Source organism: Pongo abelii, chromosome 7, assembly GCF_028885655.2.
Source record: "Pongo abelii isolate AG06213 chromosome 7, NHGRI_mPonAbe1-v2.0_pri, whole genome shotgun sequence".
Classification (NCBI taxonomy): domain Eukaryota; kingdom Metazoa; phylum Chordata; class Mammalia; order Primates; family Hominidae; genus Pongo; species Pongo abelii.
This window is the reverse complement of record NC_071992.2, coordinates 1,419,842-1,443,047: the sequence shown is the minus strand read 5'-3', so window position 1 is coordinate 1,443,047 and position 23,206 is coordinate 1,419,842. Positions and strand designations below refer to the sequence as shown.

Here is a 23,206-nt window from a genome sequence, read left to right as displayed (position 1 = left end):
ACAAACCGCAAAGGATAAAAATCAAAGTGAATACACAAATGGTCCAATTGGAATGAAGAAAAGCAAGGTCAGGCCAGACGGGGTCAGAGGACCTCTCCGAGGTAGCTCAGCCATGCCCACAAGCTCTCCTCCTTATCCTAGGACTGGCCTATGAGTGCCAAGGCTGGGGCCCATTCTCTCCTACGGGCATCTGGCCTGCAAATCTGGAGCTGTGATGAGACCTGTCTGTGTGTCCTGCTGTAAGGGCCAGACTCACGTGGCCGTGTCCAGACATCTGAGGAACAGGGGACTTGCCACTGGTTTCTGCTCTAAGCTGGGCAGGGAAGGAGGATGGGGTCCATAGGAGGTGTGAGCTGAGGACCCTCACTCACTAGGGATCATGTTAGACATAGCCCAGTAATTATAATGAGAATCCTGAATTCAAACCCTGATAGTAAAAGGTCATGCAATGCACTATGAGCAAGGGAGCTGCCTTGTGGGACAGGACCCCCCACCCCGGGACGGGACCCTCCTGGAGCTGTCTCTCCACGAGCCAGTGAGTCACAGAGGGCGTGGGCTGCACAGAAGATGTGTTCAGTGACGTGGACGCTGTTCATTTGTAGGAATGACATTTGCAGAACACAGATTCTCCTGCTATCTGCACTCAGACAAAACTGTGCCCAAAGGTCCTGGAAGCCAGTCCCGTTGAATGCTGGTGGAACACAGGCTAGCCAGCTTTGTCTATGAGCTGCAGAACAGCGTGACACCTGCCCTGTGTCCCAGAACAGGAACAGAACCAGGGCAGGCTCCTGAGGGCACGGAATCATTCTGAGATTTTCTCCTCTTTGAGAAGCAGAGCAGAGAGGGGTGGAGTGGAGTGCAGGCTCCAGTCTCAGCTGCTGGCTTCACTCATGGCCTTGGCCATGAGCCTTAGGCAAGTCACTGACCCTCCCTGAGCCTCAGTTTTCCCATCCATAGGCTGGGCACAGTAACGACCGGCAAACAGGGTTATTGTAAGGATTAAATGGTGCCTGGCAGGAATGTGGCCACTTGTCCACAGCCTGCTCTCTCCTGTATCAGCCTGTCACCTCCTGCCCTGGCAAGGCTGCCGTCTGCAGCTCCCCTCCTGAGGCCTCCCAGGCACCCACAGGAACCCATCTTTCATCCACTCAATTCCTTCTTTTCCTCCCCTTTACTGCTGCAGTGGCTTCAATTATTTGGCTGTTTTCCTTATCCTGACACTGGAGCTGCTCCAACTACATTTTCTCTGTAGCTTTTCCATTCACTGCCTTTGGATAATTGTGAGGTCACCAGCTCACAGGATGCACAGAAAACACACGGGATGGGGGCGTTTTTTTTTTCTTACTGCCATGAAAGGTGACTTCGTCATCCACCTGCATTCCTGTCTTTGAATCCATCCTCACCCAGCACGCACCCAGAGACCCATCCATCCACTCGCTTACCCAACATTTACTGAGCACTCCTTATGTGCCAGGCACAGTGCTGGGTGCAGGGTGGCAACAGGCTGGGGGTGCAGTTCCCTCTCACAGGACACAGTGTGTGGGGCTGGGGTCCAGAGAGGCCTCTGGGAAGGGGTAAATGCACAGGCTGAGCTTTGCAGGGGAAGCTGGGGGGATGAGGAGAAGCCTGTACTCAGCAGAGGCTGCCATGCCAAAGATGGGAGCTGGGAGCGGAAGAGGGCTGACCACAGAGGGGTGTGGGGTCCTGGCTGTGCGGGGGGCAGGAAGTGGCAGCATGGTGCCCAGCATGCTGACTTAACTGTATGAGTTTCCAAAATTATGTCCCACTCATTTCAGATAAAGTCGGTACTGCACATGCTTAGAAGTGGGCACTGCCTCGGTCATGGCTGGGTGGACATCCTGGAGGGCACCTGTGGGAGGCGGCTGAGGAGAAAAGAGAGAGGGTGGGAGTGTCTGGCAATGGGAAGTCACCTGGCTAATTTGGGGACCTCTCCAGTCTCTACCACAGACGTGACCCTGGAGACGGAGACAGAGATGGGCGATGTCATCCTAGCTTTCCTGCTTACCGGCACTGGGGCCCAACAAGGCCCAGGGCTGCAGGCAGGTTACAGACCCCAGTGAGCCCCTTGTCCTCATCTAATGGGGACGGATGGGAGCACCCAGCATAGTGCCTGGCACATAGAATCAGGACAGAGGCGACAAGAGCGGTCGCATGAACATCCAAGAAAGGGATAGAAAATGAAAGTCATGCGGACGCGGCTGTGGAGCACATTTCGGTACTTACATCTGACCTTGGGTATGGCTGATGCTCTGGGAATTCAGAATCCTAAACAAAACAATGAAGCCACAGTGTGGAGACCTGGTTCGGAGGCCCTGGACCGGCGGGCGGCTCCCCTGCTCTCTCCGCCCGCATGCCTAGCTACCAGGGCTGCACGGCCCGGCTCTCAGCACGCTCCACTCACCCTCCTCCCTGGGCCGCCCCAGCGGCAATCAAGAATCTGATTGTTAAAGTTCCGAGGAACGCAGGCTGAGTGCAGGGGTAAAAGGAAGCAGGAGGTGGGCCATGTTGGCAGAGGGCTTGACGGCCAGCCCTGCTCAACCACGTCCGCCAGATCCCGGAGGGATGCGCTACCTGACCCAGATCACAGGACAATCTCGCGGCCTCCCTGGCTGCACAGCACTGCACCTAAAACAGACTTGCAGAGGGATGTGTGGTGTGGGCAGGAGCCGGCCAGGGCTCTCCATTCACGGGGGAAGGAACCCTCTGCCACGTCTATATCATGGGTAGACATCTGGGGGCCCAGATGGACGGCGGGTCAACCGTCTGTGGTCTGAAACCATGGATCCAACATCTGTGACCCCAGCTGAGGGGCCTGCCAGCACCTGAAGTTGCTCTGAGTACGTCCAGTTTCTGTAGCGAGGACAGCCTGCCTTTCCTTTTACCTCTTCATTCCCAACACCTTTTGGTTTCCCCACTCAACTGTTTGGCCACAATACCGAAAAGCTTTTGAAAAATCAGAGTTCAAGAGAAACCCTCCCTTCTAAGCATCAAAATAGTGTTATCTCCATACTCTCTAGGCAGCCCTTGGCCCTTGGGAAACAAGTGGCCTGGAGTGTATTTTCAGGGTGGCAGGGGACAGGGAGCTGGAACCCCTGGGTTTCCTTCAGCCCTGCACTGGGGTCCGTGTCACCTCGGGGGTCTCCCGCCTACTCACTGCACTGGCAGGTCTGCAACGCGAACGCACAGCCCTGCTCTCAGGTTCCATAGCCCTGCTGGGGTTACGGTCAGTGCTAAGGACCCAGGGCCGCTGGTTGGGTTTTGGCTTATTCTATGCTATTGGCAGGACTGAGTGGAGCGAGGCCCTGACGGGTGGCCATGAGCAGCTACCTGAATCCCGATGGAGGAGCAGCGGCTCTTGAGGAGCTCCTCCGCCTTGGACACTAGGATGGCCTTGTCACTGGTCCGCATGGAACTGCTCTGGCTCTCGGGCATGTGGCGCTGGGCAGCGGCCGTCTCCAGTGCGAGGTTCATGGCCTTGTTGCTGTCCAGGCTGTCCGTGGAGTTGTAGAGGCCGCGGCTGTCCTGGGGCCACGGGGACATCCTCTGTGCGCGGCTGTCCTGGTAGGCATCCTGGGTGGATTCGGTGCTGCTCTGCGCCGTCACCGAGATCAGAGGCTTGGAGGTGGTCCGAGGGGGCACCGGTGGGGGTGTTTTCTTGTAATTTGTATATGAGACAGCTGTAAGAAAAGAAAGTCCCAAGTCAACAGGCGCGTTCTCCCCCGTCAGCCTCTGGTCCACTGTCTCACCACTCCCACGCCCTGTGGTTGACGGAGCAAGTCTGTTCCTGGACATCTAGCCTAAGAAAATAGCGTGAAATGGGGGGACAGTGAGACAGCAGACATGAATATACCTGTAACTGTGCAGGATTATAAAAATACCAGCAAACCCAGATGCAGAGACACAGCTAAACAAGGTGCGTCCCCGCAGGACAGCACGCAGGCGTGGCGTCATTTAAAAATACCAACAAATCCAGCAGCAGAGACACAGCTAGGCAAGGTGTGTCCCCGCAGGACAGCATGCAGGTGTGGCGTCATTTAAAAATACCAGCAAACCCAGCAGAAGAGACACAGCTAGGCAAGGTCCGCCCCCCGCAGGACAGCGCACAGGCGTGGCGTCATTTAAAAATACCAGCAAACCCAGCAGCAGAGACACAGCTAGGCAAGGTGCGTCCCCACAGGACAGCGCGCAGGCGTGGCATCATTTCTACGCAGGTCATGTCATTGTGGAAAACGCTGATTCTATCACGCTAGGTTCAGAAACAGGCCAGATGCTAAACTATGCATAGGTCAAGATGGAATCTATCTGTACAGGAAACCTGTGTGTGAGAAGAGGTCACCAGCACCTGAAGATGTTAATTGTGGCTGTTGAGTGACAGGATGGGCACTGTCTGCTCTTGGGCTGGTGTGTTTTTCTAAAAATCATTATAATGAATAGCTACTGTTTTCATAATGGAGACAATATATAATAGCAGAAACTTATTTTCTTCCCTATAAGTACAGGCTCCATAGGTTTAAGTTATAGGAAGACCACTGGAAAGGGGCCAGCTCTATGCCTTTGAGCTGGGCCAGGCCACGCTCACCTGTGGCCGTCACCAGCCAGTCTCCCCCCGAAACTCGAGTTGCACAGGGCATTCTGTACCACCGGCTGTGCAGCCGGACAGGCCACCAAAGCAAAATAAATGCATCTGGAGATGATGACTGTATTAAATAACTCTTAGAAGCTACCAAAAATGCATGAGACACCTTGGCCTGGACTCAGGGTATGACTTATTTTTATAGAGGATGAACTCCCTAACACTCTCCCTCAACAGGAATTGGTTGTCCATTACAGTCAATTATTTTCCTTTATTGTGAGGAAGAGCTGATAAAAGTGCTTCTTGAAGGGAATCTGCTCCCCTCATCACAGTGCAAAGCAAACACCACCCCGCCCCTGCCATACACACACAGTGGGAGGCACTGCCAGGCTGCTTGTGATGTAGGTGACTGTGCACGTGGGCGTCTCCTGGAGGGGTCTGAGCGCTGTCTGTGAGGACAGACCGAGCAGCAGTTTTCCCCAAGGACGTCCAGACACGGTGCCCAAGAGCAGCTGCCGGCTGCTGCAGGTGGAAACACATCCTTTCTGTGTCTGCAGGACACTTCCCATCCCTCACCTCCTCCAATCATTTTTAACCCATATGAGTGGATTTTCCTAATCCACTCTGACCTCTAATGTCATCCCAAGTTAACAAGGACAAACAAAACAAGCCTGTCATTCAGGATGACCTGTGCTTTAAGGCATAATGTTACATATTAACATTTACAAAGTGGATACTTTTTTTTTTTTTTTTGAGATGGAATCTTGCTCTGTTGCCCAGGCTGGAGGTGCAGTGGGGCGATCTCAGCTCACTGCAGCCTCTGCCTCCTGTGTTCAAGCGATTCTCCTGCCTCAGCCTTCCGAGTAGCTGGGATTACAGTGCCCGCCACCACACCTGGCTAAGTTTTGTATTTTTAATAGAGACGGGGTTTCACCATGTTGGTCAGCCTGGTCTCAAACTCCTGACCTCAGGACCTCAGATGATCTGTCCACCTCGGTCTCCCAAAGTGCTGGGATTACAGGTGTGAGCCACCACATCCAGCCCAAAGTGGATACATTTTTAAAAAGCATGCATTGGAAAGAGAATCTGAAGGCTAGAAAACTGAGGAAGGATGATCAGATGTTATTAAATCAATCGGGTGCTGAGCTTCTCTTTTACCAGACAAACATTCAAAATCCTGTCTTTTTTTCTTTTGTTCCTGACTTTTCCCCCTAACGTCAATCAATGCCTTAAGTAAAATTATTGAAAACTGACAAGATTCAAGGCACTATTTAGGAGATTCAGAAAGTTCCCAAGACTTCTCCATCCCAAAGGCCAATAGTGCCGGGGAGAGACCTGGGTTAGGAAATATTTCGTTTTTCTGGGTGGGACGCATTGAGGACCGCGCATTCATCTCACCTTGGCAGGGATGAGGTCCGTTTAAACACTTGCTTCTGACGACGCCTTTCCTGACAGGGTTTCATAGCGTTGATTTATCATGGGTGTTAAGTACGACACGGACACATGATCAGAGAGTTGGCGGGTGGAGGTGTGAAGAGGGCTCATCAATAAAGGGGTTTCCACGTGACAGCCCTGGAGAGTAGGCGGCTGTTTTCACGTTAACCCATTTGTCATGGGTCATTTACAGAAAACAGAATCTTTATCATTAATGACACGTCTTCAGATTCTATGGCTGTAGCCGAAGGCAGGCCCGGTGTCCGCTGCGCGCTGGAGCGAGACTGCGGACGGGGGCTCTCAATGACCTCTCCAGTGGCAAAGCTGGCTCTGCGTTGGTTCTCTTAAGCAGAAATATTGATTCCGAAGAAGTTTTGAGTTCCAGCAATAGGAGTAGTAAAAATCAAAAGCAACAGACTCAGGAATACAGATTAAAATGTGACATCTGCCTTAGTATAGTTATATTTTTCTTTGGCAAGTTTGAGATGAGTAGAAAGGTGATATTAAACACGCAAATTGGTTGGATTTTCCCAGTGAGGTTCACCTCAGCAGTGAATGATGGCATGTATCAAGCGTCATAACCATGTCACCACATGTCACAGGCAAACGCAACAGGGAGGAAAGTAATCAGTTAGTGACCTTCCCAGAAAATTTGAGCAAATGCATGCAAATTCATCCCCACCTTGGCTCATTATGTGTTTCATAGTTACTCTCAAAGTTCTGTCACCACTGTTCAAAATCACAGACCTTACTAAGTGTATTTAAGTAAAATTTAAAGAGTCTGAAAAATTTCACAAAGCAAGTAAACCTTCCTTCCTGTATGGAATATCTCGTAAATTAAAAAAAACTTATGGGGCAGGTTATGACTTATCTCCATGATCACAGGAAAATCACATACCACATTTTCTCACTTTATAGTGTGTTTGCTACAGGCCGACGAAATGATTTTTTAAACTGATTTCTTTGTAAAAATGTAGTTGCATGCCACACTTTTAAAACAAACAGATTAAGAAGGAGCAGTTCACCTCCAGCATACGAAAAGAATTTACTACACTCACCTGGGAGGGCACACAGAGTGATTTTTCCTGGATGACAAAAGAAAGAGATTTTGCTGTTTCTAAATGTGTGTACACATGCCTGCCAGGCTATTCTCAGAACCACTTCAATGAAAACACGGTTTGAAGCAATTAGCTATGCTGCAGTGGTGCGGAGATTATCACTGACTGACTTTCATAAAAGTTATAGTTGGAACTTTGTGAAAGAGTATTGTTTTTCACCGTATCAGCAAGGCCGCGGTGTCGAACTGAATGTCCAGGTCGAACTGAATGTCCATATGGTTGCTGTTACTGTATGTGTTTTCCAGAGACCATTGATAAGGGGGCTGAAGACCCTGGGCTCTCTTCCACGTTGGGCACCAACGTAAAGTGCCTGGCAAGCTTCACTAGTGGATATAATATTGTAAGATTCGCTGATTTCAGGAAGCATTTATCTAGAGCCTAAGAGCCTGGCCCCAGTGTGCTCCATAATCACACTGAAAAGGTGGCCCTGAGAACCGAGGGTGCAGCATCAGAGACTAGGGACGCCCAGAGAGAGACTCGGGTTGAAGGAAGCTTCCTGGGGGTGAGCCTGGGCGTGCCTTCAGATGGATGGAGCTGCTCCTGGGAAGCAGGAGTAGAATGGGCCAGCGGACATGGTGTGCCTAGATGTACCCATGCCATCACGGGAAGGGCCAGCAGACGTGGCCTGTGTTGTAGACACACCCATGCCACCACAGGAAGAGCCAGGTGACACGGCCTGTCCTGTAGATGCACCAATGCTGCCATGGGAAGGCCAGTGGGCATGGCCTGTCCTGCAGAAATGCTGATGCTGCCCCACCCACACTCACAGCCTCAGCTCTAGAAAGGCAGCCCTGGTGGAAGAGGGTTTGGTATCAGTGGATCAGTTGTCATCAACAAAACCACTATTCTCTGGCATAAGGATACTGCAAACTTTACTTGGATTTCCCCAGTGGTCTGGAGGCTCCTCTGGGGGCTGAACCGACTGGTCACATTAGTGCTCTGGGGATACGGCCCGACTTCTTCTTTTCTTTACAAGCGTCATGGAGTTTTCCTTAAACTATTTACCTTCTGGCAGAAACAGCAAATGACCATTCTGCCGTTCTCTCTTCCTCTAAATAAAAACATGTGCTGTGATGCTTGAACGCTTGTTTTTCTCTGTTTTCCTCTGGTGATTTAATATCTTGAGATGATTTTTACCACTCCCTGCAGTTGAGTTTCACTTACAGGATCCACAGACTCACAGGCAAGTCACAGCTGCCAGACCAAACCTCCCCTGTGAGTCGAAGTTAACCATTTCGCTCAGCACCCTTTCCCTCCCCTGTGAGTCGAAGTTAACCATTTTGTTCAGGGCCCAAGGGAAAGGGGGCTTCTCGGTCCTTTCCTGCAAAATCTTTGGACAGGGAAATCTCACACACTTCCTTCTGGTTCTATTAAGTCAATCTTGCTTCAGACATGAAATCATGTCATCATGTGATCTTGGAGAAACTGCCTTCCCTCGGTCTGAGGGTGCTCTGCGGTGTCTGGAGTCTCACGAAGCAGAGATAAGCATCCACAGAAGCTGGCGGAGACGGGTGCACAGTAAGGGCGCTGTCACCACCGGGTCCCCAAACAGCCCTGGCCGACTCCACCATCAAAGAAGAGAAGAAAATGCCAGCAGCACCTGCAAACTTGCCACCACCCGTTCATTTCTTCAGTATAAGAAAAGTCACTTTGGAGTGCGCATGTACGTGTACACACACACACTCACACCCCACACTCACACGTGTACACACACACCCCCCACACTCACACATGTGTACACACACACCCCACACTCGCACGTGTATACACAGGCACACATCCCCCACCTCACACATGTACACACACACACACCCCCCACACTCACACGTGTATACACAGGCACATATCCCCCACACTCACATATGTACACACACACCCCACACTCACGCATGTGTGTACACACACACCCCACACTCACACGTGTATACACAGGCACACATCCCCGACACACATGTACACACACACCCCACACTCACACATGGGTACACACACACACCCCACACTCACACATGTATACACAGGCACACATCCCCCACACACACGTACACATCCACGCACTCACACCCCACACTCACACATGTGTATACACAGGCACACACCACACTCACACACCACACTCACACATGTACACACGCACACACCCCACACTCACACGTGTACACACACACCCCACACACGTGTACACACATCCCCCACACTCACACATGTGTACACACAGATACACATCCCCCACACACACGTGTACACACACCCCCCCCACACTCACACATGTGTACACACAGGTACACATCCCCCACACTCACACATGAACACACGCACACACCCCCCACACACATGTGTACACACACGCTCACACCCCCACACGTGCACACACCACCCACACTCACGTGTACACACACCCCCCACACTCACACATGTGAACACACACCCTACACTCACACGTGCACACACCCCCCACACTCACGTGTATGCACTCACACCCCCACACTCACACGTGTACACACACCCCCACTCACACGTGTGAACACACACCCTACACTCACACGTGCACACACCCCCCACACATGTGTATGCACTCACACCCCCACACTCACACGTGTACACACACCCCACACTCACACATGTGTACACACACCCCACACACATGCACACACCACCCACACACATGCACAAACACCCCACTCACGTGTACACACACTGCCACACACACGTGTACACATACCCCATCACACATGTGTTCACACTCCCCCACACTCACACGTGTACACACCCCATCACACATGTGTACACACCCCCCACACTCACACGTGTACACACCCCCCACTCGTGTACACACCCCCCACTCGTGTACACACACACCCCACACACGTGTACACATCCCCCACTCACACGTGTACACACCCCCACACATGCGCACACACACCGCCCCACACTCACACGTGTCCATACACCCCCCTCATACGTGTACACACACCCCCATTCACACATGCACACACACCACCCCACACTCACACATATGCACACACACCCACGTGCACACCCACTCACGAACTCCATTGCACACTCAGACATGCACACACATGCACGTGTGCACAGACCACTCACAAACTCTCACTCATGTGCAGTTTCACATACACTCACACTTGCACACACGCACCCCTTACACACACATGCACATACCCACACTCTCATGCCCACACACATGCACTCATGTGCACACACATGCACACATGCTCACAATCACACTCACATACACACACACACACACTCGCACACACACAGCCACAGTTCACTGAGCCTCCGCTCTGTGCCAGGCACTCTGTGGAGCACGTTATACTTTGCAGTTCATTAAGCTTCAGAACAACCTTGTGGGGTAGGCAGTCTTGGCATTTCCATATCTTGGAACAGAAGGTGGAAGTCTGAATGGGCTTAAACCTCTTCCTGACATCAGCCCACAAGAAAAATGGTAGAACTGAGAGTCAGATGCTTCTCTAGTTGTTGGTTATAATGAGTCTAGTTTTCTTTTTTGTGACCATTTACATAGCAGAACCTTATTTCTCATGACCTGATCTAGTATTTTCTCATTTAAGAGACGGGTCCAAGAGTGCACGTTGGAATCCTTGCCCACTGCAAAATTCAATGAAAGAGGCACTTATTTCAGCAAGATTTATGGTGGTGCCAGGTTTCCTAAAAACAAAATATCAAAATGCCTTTGATGGCAGAAGATATTTTAAAGATTATACCCTGACACTCCATGACCCAAATTGTTTAAAGGGACTATTAACTAATGGGCTTAAGCCAGAGTAAGAGGAGATTATATGAAATGGTCTTTTAATTCCTTAAATCATAGCAAATCAATGAAAATTATTTTGGGAAAGAGGCCTTCGAATATTTGTTTATTGGCCTGATGATATATTTCCCTGGTTCATAGGAAAGGCGTGTGGGACCCACTGATTTCCAAAGCATCAGTTTCTCCCTCATGATCTACAGGCAGAAGACCCTTTGCAGCAGCCCTGTGACTGTGACTGTGTACTTCCCCTGAGGTCTTGCTCTGGCACAGCACTCAGGCTCACCATACTGTGAGGAGCGTGACCGTGTTCTTCCCCTGTGGTCTTGCTCTGGCAGAGCACCCAGGCTCACCATACTGTGAGGAGCGGCTTTGCAGGAGATTTGGTTCTCTGTTTCAGCTGAGTGATGGTGATGACACCAGCTGAATTGTCCCATAGGGCAGATGTTTATGGTTTCTTTAAATAAACATAGAAACTGACCCTCCTAGTCTTGAAACCCGAGAAAGTTACATCTGTCTTATCTGAGTTCCTTTCTAAGGACAGCAGCCATCAGGCCTCCCAGATAGCATCATGGAGCTGCAATTCACCAGATCACTGCATCTAGACAATGAGACCAAAGACCCCACATCCACTGTGACTGCCCAACCCATCATCTGCTTCCTGGTGGCCACCTCTTCCTCACAGCTCCCTCATTTCTGTTTTCCCACACATGGTTACATTTCTTTCCTGCTATATAAACCTGTAATTTTAGTTTGCCAGGGAGATGGATTTGAGATGGATCTCCCATCTCCTTTCCTGCAGCGTCTGATGAAAGCCTTCTTCCCTGGCAATACTCGCTGTCTCAGTGATTGGCTTTCTGTGCAGTGAGCAGCAGAACTTAGACCCAGCTTCTGGCCTTTTGTCAACAGTGATGCTACTTCCTGCCTCTTCTCAGTGCTCCTACTGGCCATGTGAACATAGTAGAGGCTATGGAGATCAGGCGGTCATGCACCACACAGGTCTGCAGCCCCCACCACCATGAGGCACAGCACCTCAGCGGGACGAGGAGAAGCTGGGCCCAGCAGGCTGAGAACGAGAGCTCTCCTGGGGCTCCAGTGCGAACAGGAAGAAAACCAGCTTGAATGGCTTTGAAAAGGATTTCTATTTAGACAACATTTTCATGGAAACAGCTAGAGCTCGAACACTTGTGAACTGCCAGTCACTGCTGTCTTTACATGGATTCGTCCCCTAGCCTCCCCCAACCCTTACCAGCAGAAACAGGTGAAGCTTCTCCCTGTCTTGTAGACAGGAAGTGGAAGATTCTGGTTCCAGCAGCCTTGTTGCTGAAGGTTGCGATATTAGCTACGGAATCACGGTGCCGTGTATTCTTCAGTGACACCATTCAAGGGGAAAAGCCCACTATGTTATCAGAACTTCAGGTTCTCTCAAAAACATTTGGGCCATTTAGCTAAAGGACCAAGGGAAAGTTTTGATTGATCATCTGAGGGTTTACCAACCGCAGGATCTGAAATGCCATCTCTGCAGGAGGGAATATGTGTCCTGGTAGGATATTTTTAATCCCCTAAAAATATTAATCACTTGTCCATGTGAGTCCCTTTGTTAATGACCCCATGGGAAATCCAACACATAGTTTTAATAGAAATAACTGACCTGTAGTGTTTAAAGAATTGGAAACTCTATAGAAGTTAAAGAAACATTTAGCAATACACATAAAAACTTCCAGGCATGCAGATGTCAGATGCACTTTTACATGTGAGTACAGAGGTCAAGGGGGATCTGTGTGTGAAGACCTGGGACAGGCACTTAAAATATATTTTAAATATAGCTTTTGTCATTCTCACTTACAGTGGGCCTAGATGCATATAATATAATCCCTCATGCATTCTGAATGGGATTGTTTATAGCCGAACAATAAGTTACAAATAATACAGCAGTTATTAAGAAATTATTTTTAGGCAGCTAGAAAAGGTGAAAGATCTTAGTAGAATTTTCCTTTAATGAAAAGCAGCCCTCCAGCCAGAGAGAAAGGTCAGGTTACACACAAAGGTAAGCCCATCAGACTAACAGCAGATCTCTCAGCAGAAACCCTACAAGCCAGAAGAGAGTGGGGGCCAATATTCAACATTCTTAAAGAAAAGAATTTTCAACCAGAATTTCATATGCAGCCAAACTAAACAAACTAAATAAACAAAGGATAAATAAAATCCTTTACAGACAAGCAGATGCTGAGAGATTTTTGTCACCACCAGGCCTGCCTTATAAGAGCTTCTGAAGGAACCACTAAACATGGAAAGGAAAAACCGGTACCAGCCACTGCAAAAACATGCCAAATTGTAAAGACCATTGACACTATGAAGAAACTACATCAACTAACGGGCAAAATAACCAGCTATCATCATAATGAGAGGATCTAATTCACACATAACAATATTAACCTTAAATGTAAACAGGCTAAATGCCCCAATTAAAAGACACAGACTGGCAAACTGGATAAAGAGTCAAGACCCATCAGTGTGCTATATTCAGGAGACCCATCTCACGTGCAAAGACACACATAGACTCAAAATAAAGGGATGGAGGAATATTAACCAAGCAAATGGAAAGCAAAAAAGAGCAGGAGTTGCACTCCTAGTCTCTGATAAAACAGATCTTTAAGCCAACAAAGATCAAAAAAGACAAAGAAGGGCATTACCTAAAGGTAAAGGGATCAATGCAACAAGAAGAGCTAACTATCATGAATATATACACACCCAATACAGGAGCACCCAGATTCATAAAGCAAGTTCTTAGAGACCTATAAAGAGAGTTAGACTCCCACACAATAATAGTGGGAGACTTTAACATCCCCCTGTCAATATTAGACAGATCAATGAGACAGAAAATTAACAAGGATATTCAGGACTTGAACTCAGCTCTGGACCAAGCAGACCTAATAGACATCTACAGAACTCTCTACCCCAAATCAACAGAATATACATTCTTCTCAGCACCACATCACACTTACTCTAAAATCAAACACATAATTAAAAGTAAAACACATCTCAGCAAATGCAAAAGGATGGAAATCATAACAAACAGTCTCTCAGACCATAGTGCAATCAAATTAGAACTCGGGATTAAGAAACTCACTCAAAACCGCACAACTACATGGAAACTGAACAATCTGCTCCTGAATGACTACTGGGTAAATAACGAAATTAAGGCAGAAATAAATAAGTTACTTGAAAGCAATGCTTTAGCTGTGTCCCAGAATCTCTGGGACACAGAATTTCTGGGACACAGCTAAAGCAGTGTTTAGAGGGAAATTTATAGCCCAAAATTGCCACAGAAGAAAGCAGAAAAGATCTAAAATTGACACCCTAACATCACAATTAAAAGAACTAGAGTAGCAAGAGCAAACAAATTCAAAAGCAAGCAGAAGACAAGAAATAACTAAGATCAGAGCAGAACTGAGGGAGATAGAGACACAAAAGAACCTTCAAAAAATCAATGAATCCAGGAAAAGATCAACAAAATAGATGGACCGCTAGCCAGACTAAAAAGGAAGCAAAGAGTGAAGAATCAAATAGACACAATAAAATATGTTAAGGGGGATATCACCACTGATCCCACAGAAATACAAACTACCATCAGAGAATACTATAAACACCTCTAAGCAAATAAACTAGAAAATCTAGAAGGAATGGATAAATTCCTGGACACATACATCCTCCCACGACTAACCCAGGAATAAGTGGAATCCCTGAATAGACAAATAACAAGTTCTGAAATTGAGGCAGTAATTAATAGCCTACCAACCAAAAAAAGCCCAGGACCAGACGGATTCATAGCCTACGTAACAAAGTGGCATGTTCTGCACATGTGTCCCAGAACTTAAAGTATATATAAAAAAAGTAGCCCCTAAACCATTTCTTCTTTAAGGGAAAGCTGCCTGAGAAATCAGGCATAGATATGCAGACTAGGAGCTTTCATATGTAAATGGAGCAGCTGTACCTGGAAGCCAGGTACATTCAATATGGCATCTCCTGCTCGCTTTTGCTTGTCAGTGTGTGCAGGGTGTCATGGCAGCCTCCAGGTAAAACCACGTATACAGGTATCATGGCAACCAGCCAGGTGGAGGGTGAAGCTCTCATTTGCATAATAAAAGACGAGGGTGGGAGGGCCAGTCTTTTTGTGGGCTATGTAAATGTCACACCTGGTCTAACCAATCCCCTGGGCCCTATGTAAACCAATCACCACCTCCTCAAGCCTCTGTACAGAACCGATTGCATTCTGCTGCAAACGGGAGACCTTCTTTTGGGCGATCTGCTCTCTCAGCATAAGGAAGCCTTTTCTCTCTCACTTCTTTTTCTATTAAACTTTCCGCCCCTAAAACCATGTGTCCATGTCGTAAATTCTTTCTCGGCCATGACAAAAGGACCAGGGTTTATACCCCAGACAACGAAGCTGTTTCACTTACATTTTCCTTATATTGGCAATATTTGATTTTTATAATTTAAAAATTATCAGTTGTCCTGGTTAAATAAAAATTGCAGTACATAAAATGCTTTCAATATAGAGATTAACATTAAGAAATGATTTCTGAAACATGGAAGTATATCACTGCATCCATTCATTCATCAGTCCATTCTTTGACAAACATTTGTTGTGCCCGTACAACCCTGTGCGATAGAATTGTAAATCTCTACATGGCTCATTAAAGTTAAAATTGGAGGCTGGGAAACAATAGTAAAGAAAGAATTTAAAATGATCATTTGACCACATTAATTTGCTGCCACAGATTAAAATCAATGAATGAAAGCATTTTACACATTAAAGAAAAATATCCAGCCATTCAGTTGGATGGTGTGGGTGATAATAATCGTCTTAATTCTGTTTTTGTGAGTGCACACTTAGCATGCGTTTATCAAAACTAATCCTTATGAGCTATAGGCTGTGTTATCTATCACTTTCTATATGTATGTCCAACATTAAATGTATTTGAAAATTCGAAATTTAATTTAGCAATGTAATTCTAGTCTACGTCCTCAAAAAGAAGATGAATCAAGACAGAGACAGAGATTACTAAACAACCACATGGGATTATATAAGTGATCAAATATGTATTTTGAAATTAGAAGAAGAAATGATTGTTTAATAACTGAAAATTTCTGAAGACCTGACCTGACTACTCTCTTTAAAAAAAATACCAATTCCAAGCGTGCGTATCTGGTTTTTAAAGCCTAGCATTGGTTTCTTTTACCATGTAAACAACACTATAAAATCCCTGATGATTTTTTTTAAGTGTCTTCCAAATTACAGGGAAATAGGTGAAAACATACCTGGGCTTTGTAATTCAATTACTGAATTGGTTTGGATTTTGTTTGCTTCACAGGGATCGCGTAAGTTGGTGTCACTCTGAGAATAATGGGGCTGTAGTCAGAGAGAACTGTGTAAAATGCTTTGCCTCTTGGGTACTCTGAGGCCAACGGAATGACTTGGGGCACGAAGAAGATTAATCACACTACTTAGGATGGAGAGAGCCACACATAGAGTAAGTTTTAGGAAGATTTCCATAAAAATTGCATGAAACGAAGCGTGTTGATGCTTAAAGGAAATGTATTCAGGTGGATGGGTCCCTCCCTGTTAGAGCTGAATAAATGGGGCAGGGAAGAGGTGTGTAAAAACTGACCTTCCTCAGATGTATCTGGAATTGAGTTCATCTCATTTGCAAACCCTTTCTGAAGAAATTGCTCAAATTTCTGGAGTCAAAAGGACTGTCAGAAGGGGAGATGGCAGAATTCACAAATATGCAGTGGGGGCTGCAGTGTTGGCAGAGTGAAGGGGTGGGAGATGGCTACCCACTGAAAATGCCTACATTCTTAGGTTTACCGCAGTTGTGTCAGAAAGGCTCCTTTCTAGACTGCCCTGACCAATAACTTAGCTACTGGCCACAACAAATGGCCCAAACTTTTTTTTTTTGAGACAGAGTCTTGCCCTGTCACCCATGCTGGAATGCAGTGGCACGATCTCAGTTCACTGCAATCTCCGCCTCCCGGGTTCAAGCAATTCTCCAGCCTCAGCCTCCCAAGTAGCTGGGATTACATGCGCGTAGTACCACGCCTGGCTAATTTTATATTTTTGGTAGAGACGGGGTTTCACCATGTTGGACAGGCTGGTCTCGAACTCCCAACCTCAGATGATCTGCCTGCCTCGGCCTCCCAAAGTGCTGGGATTACAGGTGTGAGACGCCACACCTGGCCTCCAAAATTCTAAAATATCTGAATACCTAAAATACCATTACACTTGGGTTCCTCTGCGGCACACGCTGTGTGTCCACTGCTCATGGTCAGGTGTGGCCAGCGGCTACCACGCTGGCCTAAGCGTGGAACATCTTCCTCATCATGACGGCTGTGCTGGCAGCGCTGTCTAGGACATGTCCTGCATGAAGAGGCCGTGTCTGGACATAGTTCCCTGAGTGTCCTAACACAGCACGTGAAGCAGAGGACTCTGATCATGAAGGTCCTTCAGGTCTTCAAGGTGTTGGGTTAGCCAACCTCGTGGAGGAGATTTTGGACCAACGCATTTTACTGGAAAGAAGCTCGGGTGAATGAGATGAAAGAAACTGCTCCACAATCTACACTTCACATGGCTTTGAGGAATCGCAAATGTGAATCCATCATCGCTTTAAACACACGTTTAATTGTCCTTCTACACCTGGAATTCTGGACACCACTTCTGAATTCAATCCTTGAAAGTCATTTTCAAGCCAAATGGGAATTTGAAAATTAGCATTCCATCGTATAAAGCACAAATACGTAATCAAGATAAAATATCCCTTGAATGGCAAGCATTGCCGTTCTATTTGAATGTAACAGCCACACTTGAATTCACTGCACTCTCTTAATTAGAACTTCAAGGATGATAGCATAAAAGGAATTACAGTCATCAAGCCCATGATTGTCTGAATGAGAGAATGAATATTGGACAAACTAAACTTTCAAGGCAAAAGATTCAACATAGAGGATTAAAGCCATTTTGACACTTTAATTAATGTTAGTCACAAAACAGAAGTATAAATCAGACAGGACACAGAAGTCACATCCCACAAGCATACACACAATGGTTTTCCTGAAGTTACAAGAAATTATGTGGGTCCCACAAGTTCTGGGGCAACGTTGATAGGTTAGCAGCAAAGATGTCTATTTTGAATGTGTTAATTAGCAAGAAATTATAGTCTAACCAGCGTTTAACATCTTGTAGACAGTAAAATGAAGTGATGACAGCTGCTCTGCTGTTCGAGACACTTCCTGTTTCCATTTAAAAGGTTTGAACATCACATCACACAGTGAGAACTTGTATTTTCTGAAGAATACTGAGAATGAATCAACTTATAGTGAACTGAAGAGTCACATGTTTCTAAGTACAGAATTTTGAATGCTCAAAGGGCCAGGTAACAAAACTAAAGGATAACCCAAAAAAGGAATCCATCATCAGTGATGGCGCACACTGACTTTTAGGATGATTTGACATCAACACACACACAAAATAGAAACATAACAGCAACATAGTTTGGCTCCTTCCCAATCCAATTGATCAGTAGGACACAATTATGTTCCAATTCTTATTTTTTTTTTGAGACGGAGTTTCACTCTTGTCGCCCAGGCTGGAGTGCAATGGCGCGATCTCAGCTCACCACAACCTCCGCCTCCTGGATTCAAGTGATTCTCCTGCCTCAGCCTCCTGAGTAGCTGGGAGTATAGGCTCTTGCCACCATGCCTGGCTAATTTTGTATTTTTAGTAGAGATGGGGTTTCACCATGTTGACCAGGCTGGTCTCGAACTCCCGACCTCAGGTGATCCACCCGCTTCTGCCTGCCAAAGTGCTGAGATTACAGGCGTGAGCCACCATGCCCGGCCATGTTCCAATTCCTTAAGAATGCAAAGCTTCTTAGATGAAAACATGTTTGAAAGGAATAATTTTTCCAGTGGAAAAATGAAAAGACCAAGAACTGGAGGATGCTGGTGGGCCTGTTTTTTGAGATGCTGTGAACTGTACAGGAGGTAGCATTTGTTACACACCTCCACAGTCAGTGTGTCTCTCCCTGTGTGCATGTGTGTACATGGGACACCTAATTGTAAATGACATCTATACGGAAATTGTATCAGAATGAAATCTTTACTACCAAGATTTCGAGGGAGGGCTAATTCTGTAGGTGGTATTTTATTTGATGACGAGAGTTTATTTTTACCATGCACGTGGCAAATAGTGAGTGCACAGACATTTATCCGTCAACTAATATACCTGAAGTTACTAATGTCTCTCTTTCTAAGGAAAAGGAAGTGACCTTCAATTAAAAAATTAATAAAACAATAAAGCAAAGGCAACTGGCAAGAGTTAAGACCGTGCTTACCTCTGACTTACACCTCAGAGTCAAATGAATATATCCTAAACCATGTCAATGTCTCCCATAAAGCTTGATCAGAAGGCTGGAAGGCCCCAAACCCACACTATGGATGTCATAATCTCAATCTTAAGGTGACCCTAACGGAAAAAGAAATACAGGAATCCACCCCTGTAGTTCACAGCCCAAGCATCTTGACTTGCCCTCTGCACACACCTCTGAGATACAGACCCATCAGAGGGCTGCCATCGGTCCTGCCAATAAATCAGGGCCCACGCCTCTGAGAGATGGACCCATCAGAGGGCTGCCATCGATCCTGCCAATAAATCAGGGCTCCTTGGACTGAAGTTGCTCTGTGAACCTCCAGAGCCTATGTGGATCAGTAAGCATCAGTTTGAGCTCACGGAGCATGAACGACTCCTGTGGCCAGGAAGCCGGCAGCCTTGACAGCAGTGAGGGTGTGGGGTGGCCACGGGATACCCGGGCTCGGTTCTGGCCCCACCACAGGAAGCCCTATGACCCCAGGCACCTGCAGCTTCCCTGTGAGCGGGGTGAGGATTGTTGGCTCCCTACCCCACCCACAGGGCCAGCACCAAAAACCAACGCAATGCCAGTGTCTCTAGGCACCAATAACAAATAAGATGCCAGTGTCTCCAGGCACCAAGAACCAATACGATGCCAGTGTCTCCAGGCACCAAGAATCAACACGATGCCAGTGTCTCCAGGCACCAAGAACCAACGCGAGGCCAGTGTCTCCAGGCACCAAGAACCAACACGACACCAGTGTCTCCAGGCACCAAAAACCAACGCGATGCCAGTGTCTCCAGGTACCAAGAACCAACACGATGCCAGTGTCTCCAGGCACCAAGAACCAACGCGATGCCAGTGTCTCCAGGCACCAAGAACCAACGCGATGCCAGTGTCTCCAGGCACCAAGAACCAACGCGATGCCAGTGTCTCCAGGCACCAAGAACCAACGCGATGCCAGTGTCTCCAGGCACCAAGAACCAACGCGATGCCAGTGTCTCCAGGCACCAAGAACCAACGCGATGCCAGTGTCTCCAGGCACCAAGAACCAACGCGATGCCAGTGTCTCCAGGCACCAAGAACCAACGCGATGCCAGTGTCTCCAGGCACCAAGAACCAACGCGATGCCAGTGTCTCCAGGCACCAAGAACCAACGCGATGGCAGTGTCTCCAGGCACCAAGAACCAACGCGAGGCCAGTGTCTCCAGGCACCAAGAACCAACACTACGCCAGTGTCTCCAGGCACCAAAAACCAACGCAACGCCAGTGTCTCCAGGTACCAAGAACCAACACGATGCCAGTGTCTCCAGGCACCAAGAACCAACACGATGCCAGTGTCTCCAGGCACTAAGAACCAACACGATGCCAGTGTCTCCAGGCACTAAGAACCAATGCAATGCCAGTGTCTCCAGGCACCAAGAACCAATGCGATGCCAGTGTCTCCAGGCACCAAGAACCAACGCGATGCCAGTGTCTCCAGGCACCAAGAACCAATGCGATGCCAGTGTCTCCAGGCACCAAGAACCAACGCGATGCCAGTGTCTCCAGGCCTGGCAGCATCTGGGCACTCCTTCTTCATCCCAATCGTCGAAATAGATGTGTTTCAAATCCCCCATTTACAGTGGTACCCTGAAAATGAAGAGCTTCTAACAAAATAGAGAAAGGCTCATGACAGTCCTCTGGGTCACCAGGAAATTGCGACTCTCATGGGCCCAAGGCAAAGGGCATATGGACCGGAGAGGCTGGCATGATAATTGCACAATGAGTCATCTGTGGCACAGCCTTGAGATATGAACGCTGACGGGATGATACACAGACCAAGGAGGCAATTTACTTTGCTTTTCAGAAACTGCTCATAACATTTTGGTTCGCCAGCTGGTCTCATTACTGTCTGTCTCGCATGTTATTCTTTATTTTAAAATAAAGATCTGACCCTGACTTCAAGAGTGACAGAAACAGACGATGCAAATTCCATAATGAATGAAAATAAGTTCTACATAAGTGCACAGAAAGGACTGATTCACCCATGTACATGTCCTCAAAAAACTATGGACCGCCTACCACTTCCTAGGTGTTGTTGACCTGCCAGAAGGTTTTATCAAAAATCTGTGGACCGCCTACCACTCCTAGGTGTCGTTGACCTGACAGAAGGTTTTATTCTCTACCTTGTCTCTGCCCTCCTGGAAACTCAGAAATATCACTCACAAGACGAGGGTCATTTGCAAGTGGGCAGGAGTGCTAAGGTAGTTGTTCACACAGAGAGAGAATCCTTATTCATTAATTTGTTCCTTGTTTTCACTAAATAAATCAACAAACATTTGTATCTACTATGTGCCAAGCACTGTTCTAGAAACGGGAATTCAGCAGCGAGAAAAACCCAGCCCCTGTGGAACTTATATTCTAGCTGGGGGAGAGACTCACAATGAATGGAACGAATTACTAAAATATACATAACAGGATGAGGAACGTGATGGGCTCACACAGACTCCAGGAGGACTGTCATTAGCATCTTCAAGAACCTTGGTGTGCATAAAACCCAGTCTCCTTGCTGCCTACACCAAGGGTCTAATGTAATAGTTCCTTAGCACCAGGTTTATGGAATTATTTAGGAAAGAAACACAAATATCTCTTAATTCTACACCTGCATATTAAGGAGTGTATGACCAGAAAAAAACCAACTTAATTCTCAAGGAAAAAGAGAATTTTCCTTGGGCAAGCGCAGCTTGTAGAAACGAGCTGTGTAGGTGTCTGGGGCAGGCTGCCTGCCCGGCCCGGCTCTGATGAGGCTCTGAGTGCTCAGCAAAGGCTGGCTGGCGCTGAGGAATGTTTGGACAGAGGTGCAGGTGGCGGCTTGCCTCGGGTGGTCACCCACAAGACTGTGTCCCTCCATCACTTCGTTTTGTTTTAACTTTTCAAATTTACTTCTGATGAGCACACACCCAGATGGAGAATAAAATCAGAAGGATTTCTGCTGCCTGGCAGTTGCCTTGTAAGTCAGACATCTTCCCCTGTTATTTCACATGGGGAGGGCTACACAGCCCGTGGTGGTTCTGTGAATGCAGAGAACAGAGCTAGGGGCTTAAGCCGCTGGAGCTGGGGGCCAGGCAGGAGCCCGGCAGGAGTGGGGTGGTCATGGCAGGGCATCTTCCAGAAGGGATGGACGCCCCAGCCGCCATGTGCTGGAGCTATGCCCGCTGCCCCTGCTTTGGAGAAGCAGCTCAGTTGGGGATCTCAGCCTATGTTGTATGCCAGGAACTTCCAGTCTCTTGGTGATGGGGGAAGGTAACTAGGGGAGCTGGATCCCTCACCAGGAGCTGGTGTCACAGCAGAGAGCTGCTCTCTGTAGGAACCTCGGGATTTGGAACTTCCAAGTGGACGTGACAACGGCTGCTGACGGGGCCGGCACTTCATTTGGTTGGGCTCAGGGCACCCCGTGAAGACGGGCCACACAGAACACACAGAATCTGGTGGGTCAACATTTCCAGCCACATATGTGTGTGGGTCTTGCTTCAATCCTGGCCCTTCTGCTGTGAGGCAAAGGTGGGGAGGAAGAAATATGGTATCTGAGTGTTTGCAAAGAATCGGTAAACCTGTTTATCTTCAGAACGTGGACCCTGGATGGTACGTTTGAGAAAGTGAATACACATATCTGTTAGCACAATTCCCCAAATTATTCCCCATGTAATCCCAAAATTCCGCTGAGCAGGGGTTTTCTTGGTGGTGGATGCTGGAGGCAGACATGGGAAGCAGCAGCAATGGCAGGAATGTCCGTACCGTCCTCCCATCTCTGCTCCAGCAACTGTCACCCAAGCTTCTGTCTCTACTCTCCTCCCATCTCTGCTCCAGCAACTGTCACTCAAGC

At 47.7% G+C, this 23,206-nt stretch overlaps 1 protein-coding gene across 3 annotated transcripts in view; it reads right to left on the bottom strand.

Moving 5' to 3' along the window:
• Positions 1 to 23,206, bottom strand: part of DLGAP2 (DLG associated protein 2) — an 858,034-nt gene that overhangs the window by 31,707 nt on the left and 803,121 nt on the right. For all 3 annotated transcript variants that reach the window (XM_063726493.1, XM_054561150.2, XM_054561151.2), the window contains 2 exons: positions 3,349 to 3,698; positions 2,245 to 2,286 (listed from right to left, as the gene is read on the bottom strand). In XM_063726493.1, coding sequence (XP_063582563.1) covers positions 2,245 to 2,286; positions 3,349 to 3,698 — 392 coding nt within the window. The remainder of the gene's footprint in view (positions 1 to 2,244; positions 2,287 to 3,348; positions 3,699 to 23,206) is intronic.